The sequence below is a fragment of the Triticum dicoccoides genome, chromosome 2B (assembly GCF_002162155.2).
Source record: "Triticum dicoccoides isolate Atlit2015 ecotype Zavitan chromosome 2B, WEW_v2.0, whole genome shotgun sequence".
Lineage (NCBI taxonomy): Eukaryota > Viridiplantae > Streptophyta > Magnoliopsida > Poales > Poaceae > Triticum > Triticum dicoccoides.
Genome location: NC_041383.1, coordinates 807,704,586 through 807,709,073, shown reverse-complemented (window position 1 = coordinate 807,709,073; position 4,488 = coordinate 807,704,586). Strand labels below are relative to the sequence as shown.

Sequence of the window (4,488 nt, the reverse complement as noted above, 5' to 3'; positions counted from 1 at the left end):
TAAGCAACGGCGTCCGCCGCCTTCACGGATATGTTCTTTATTTTGAAGTGTAGCTCACAGTTAGTGTTCTCCATGATGTCATCCACAGGGTATCTATCCAGCAGTGCGTCGCCCGGGGCGGAACCCATGCTGCTTCTCGGCATGGATGGGCCGGTGCTATCCAATGCTGGATCATCCCTAGCTGCGGCCGCTGCTGAGACCCCCTTTCCTGGCTAAGCGAGTCGATCTGCTGTTGCTGCCTCTGCAATTTGAGTGCCAAGTCCGTGTGCGCTGATTCTAGGCCTTGAAGACGTTTTGCTTCCTGCTTGCTTTGCCCGTCCTCCAACTTCTTCTTCTTCTCCTCCTCCATCTTCCTTCTCGCATGGCTTCTATAGTCGGCGTTCCACTCAGAAAATCCCTCATACCACGGAACAACGCCCTTGCCTCGTGTTCTTCCCAGGTGTTCAGGATTTCCCAGGGCGCGCGTAAGCTCGTCGTTCTCTCTGTTGGGCGTGAACCCCCTTTCGATCTTCTTCTATTGCTTCAACTAACTTATCATCGGCTTCTTTAAGACATGCCTTCTTCGAAACACTACAAGAAATATGTCAACTTGTGACCACCACTATTGGTCACTGAATGGTCACAAATTTCCATTTACGACCTTTTTGTGACCAAAAATAGAAGGTCAAAAGCTGGCCGTCGTAAACTGACTATAGCGACCTTTCTTCTGGAATGGTCAAAGACGTTTACGACCAAAATATTCCTACTGTGGCGTTTTGGTCACTAGCAACCTCCCCAAGCCACGTAGGCATCCAGAGTGGCAAGCTGATGTGGCACAAGATTCAGCCCGGTCCAATTCGGTTTTCTACATGGGCCGAGCCCATTAATTCAGGCTTTCTATATTTTTTTCGTGTCAATTTTTGGTCGATTTCATGGGCCTAGCCCAACGTTGTAGCCTTTTTTATTGTTGGCCCATGGCCTTTTATTATTTATTGCTTTTCTATTTTCAGCCATTATATATTCAAGCTGGTCCCACTAGTCAAATGGGTCCCACTTGTCATGATCATCTCTCAAATTGGTCCCACATGTCAGAAATGTACAAATTTGACAGATTATTTTCATAAGTGGACCCATTGGTCAAGTTTCCATTTCACAAGTTTTCAGATCACATACATAATCAAAAAGAACACATAAATTTCATCAAATATACCACTAAATAAATCTATTACAATCTTTACAACATATATATGCTACAATATGCTACTCTTTACTAAGTAGAACTTGACGGCTTCACACTTCACGGCTTCACACTTGCTTCACACTTCACACTTGAGCATCTGTAAAAGAGGAACAACCACAAATTTAAATCTCAATTGCAGTATAGGCCATATGCAGAAGCAGTTCAAAGTCGAAACAACATCAATTAAAAACATGCACACGGAAACATAGGAGTCAAAATGCAGTATAGGACCAGGACAAGGAAACTCCTGTTATCAAATCAACACACAGCTTGTAGCAAAACAGCAATAGAATACATTATAACGAGAGTAAGCTTGAATCAAACAGCACAGAAACATGTGTATATCTCATGTGAGCATCATGTTGTGGTTTTATTAAACAATGATACAGCAACAGAATACAATATCTTCAATGCAACTTATGGTACTTGTAGCAAAACTGCATAAGCTTTGAATTTTGAAAGAATAAGTTCGAAAGAAAGTATAGCAGTGCGTAAGCTCAGGTTACCTGGGTTGTCGACCAGAGGTGCCTTCCACTTTGCCCTTGTTGTTCAGGTTCTTGATATTCTGAATACACAGAAATCTCAGCTCAGAACTTGTAATACACATCGCTGCTTGTCTAAGCAAATAGACTACCTAGTCATATTACCATGAGATAGTTCATGGTGTACCTTTTGTTTCCATGGCCCCTTGAACTGGTTTGGAATGGTTGGAGTTGTCCATTTCCCATCTTATACAATCTGCACCTTCAAATAGAACAAATATATGTCAAACATAGATGAGCAGAAAATACCAACTAATCAACGAAAAAACTAACATGCAGATAGTACTCAAACAAATCAAAGAGGAAGGAAACAAGACATCTGCTTTGCTAGCTAGGAGTGGGTAAACTGAAACATGAGCATGTTGGCCTAACGTTGTCGTAACAGCCGGATGGGATGAAGCGTCGTTCTAAATAAAAGGAAAGGCGGCGGAGAGGCTAGTGCATCATCCGATGCGCCTGCCTGCCTCGGAGATGAAGGCAAGACTAGCGGAATTTGGCTGCCATCAATTAGTTGAGCCATAAGATTGGTTAGTCTAGCAAGCATATTAATGTTTGAACGATTCAGCATTGATAAGGTTTTTACAACAAACATGTTGGCATCATGAGGCTGGCACATGCCGGATCCAGACAGAGACAAGCAACAAGACCCCCACCCACTACTAAGAAGTAGAGCATCTTTTTTTTTGCGAAAAAAAGAAGTAGAGCATCTAACAGAACTGCGAGAGATGAAGCAAGCAAGGGGAGGCCAGCAATTTAGTTTGCCAGGAGCAGTAACAGGTTGGATAAGAATTGGGAGGCCGACAATTTCAGTCAATGGCAACAGAAAAGCTGCAGCAGGCTCTCCGTGAAAAACAAAGAGGCCAGCTCTGTATCTGTTGTTGTTCACAACTTCACACAGATTATATGCACAACATGTTAACTTATCCGAAGCAAGCAACAAATTATTTGGGACTAAAGCAATGTCTGCATTCTAATAGTAGTACAAATTAAGCAAAGACACCATAGCAGAATGGAAGCTCCAAACTGCTGTTGCACAAATTTGAAGAGATGAACACGTATGGAGCATATGCATCCATTCTACTGTACTACAAAATGAACCAAAGACAAGATGCATTCAAGAAGCATTCATACATAGCAGGACAGAAGCAAGACAAACTGTTGCTCCACACAGTCAGTCGCTGTCAGCTACTGCTCCATACAAGACGCCAAAGACAAGTTAGCAACGGCCAGTTTATCGCGCATGAAACAAAAGCACTCCCTCGGAACAGGGCATATGCAGAGTGCGGGGAAACAGAGTAAGCCGTATGCGGAAATGAAAGAACAATAAGCAATCTAACAACATTATTATCTTTCCAGCATGAATATGTGAGCACATACTAAGTAGCATCAGCATAAGATTAACTGAAATGACACTCCAGAAGATAAACTGAAATTACAAGGAACTACTCTCTGCTTTGACAACAGAAGGTATACTCACACATTTATATTATATTGTTGGTACAGGAAATATGCCATAAAGCATATAAGCATACACACAAGATACTTAGGCTACTAATCGACTTCCAAAGCTATTTACAAATAAGCAAGGCCTCATTCCCACTGTAGAAATCATCAAAGGTGGATGGTTTATCTGTGCTCGCATAAAATTCTTTTCAGATTTGTATCCATAAGACAAAGCAGTCGTAATTCAGTTTGCAACACTATAGATTGCTCTGAAAGTGGACCACAAACTGTACATAATTAGGACAACCGGCAAACAAATGAAGAAGTACAACATTTGTAACAGCAAAGTTAGGAGCAGAAATGTGTAATGTTATCGGTTGTAACAGCAAAGTTAGGAGCATATAAGCAAACAGGTGCCAACCCAAGTTTCTACTGGTAAAGCAAGCATCACCAATGCAATGTGTAATGTTATCGGAGGAGGGGGCGAATGCGCATACTTCTCTGTGAGGTTGGGATCGCCAAAAGGGTTGGAATCGTTGGAGTAGCCCGACACCGCGTTGGCCTTCATCTTCTTGGCCACCTTCTCGGCCTGCAGAAGCAGCACCATCGACAAACAAGTTAGCAACGGAAACCCTAGGCGCGGGGCAGGAAGGCAGCCGAGCGGAAACCCCCACCTTCTTCTGCGCCTTCTTGGACATGTACTCCAGGATCTGCTCCTCGATGACGCCCCCGCGCTTAGCGCTCCCGCTCCGCCTCCTTCGGTGGTCCCCGGAGTCGGAGCCGGAGCCGGACGCCTGCGAATCGCTCGCGCCGCTGGAGGAGGAGGAGGAGGACGGGGCGGCCTTGCGGCGGCTCCTGCGGCGGTGGCGGCTCCGGCCCCGGCGGGGCGAGCCACCAGAGTCGGAGTCGGAGTCCGAGTCAGACGGCGACCACCGCCGCCGCCGCCGCGACGAGCTCCGGCTGCCCTCGACGTCGCGCTCCTTCCTACGCATGTCGGCTACGGGAGGGAAAGGCGGCTGGTCGTGGAGATTTGGCGTGCCGATGGAGCCGAGCCGATTAACTGAACGAACAAATTGGGGCTGGCGGTTGGGTTGATCCAGAGATCCAGAGAGGAGGAGAGGAGGAGGAGTCGTGGGTTGGAGGGTTGGAGGGGATCGATCCATATGGATCTCGCCGGACAGAGGGCGCCAGAGGTGGTGGCGGATTGGAGGGGATCGATCCATATGGATCTCGCCGGACAGAGGGCGCCGGAGGTGGTGGCGGACAGAGGGCGCCGGAGGTGGC

The 4,488-nt window shown here is 46.3% G+C and overlaps 1 protein-coding gene across 1 annotated transcript; it reads right to left on the bottom strand.

Moving 5' to 3' along the window:
- Positions 1 to 1,276: 1,276 nt before the first annotated feature.
- On the bottom strand, positions 1,277 to 4,196 carry LOC119361514 (cactin-like). Its single transcript, XM_037626686.1, has 5 exons — positions 3,879 to 4,196; positions 3,702 to 3,793; positions 1,867 to 1,963; positions 1,726 to 1,784; positions 1,277 to 1,316 (listed from the first exon to the last, which is right to left on the bottom strand). Exons 1-5 carry the CDS (start codon positions 4,194 to 4,196, stop codon positions 1,277 to 1,279), a joined length of 606 nt encoding a protein of 201 aa, XP_037482583.1.
- Between the last annotated feature and the right edge of the window lie 292 nt (positions 4,197 to 4,488).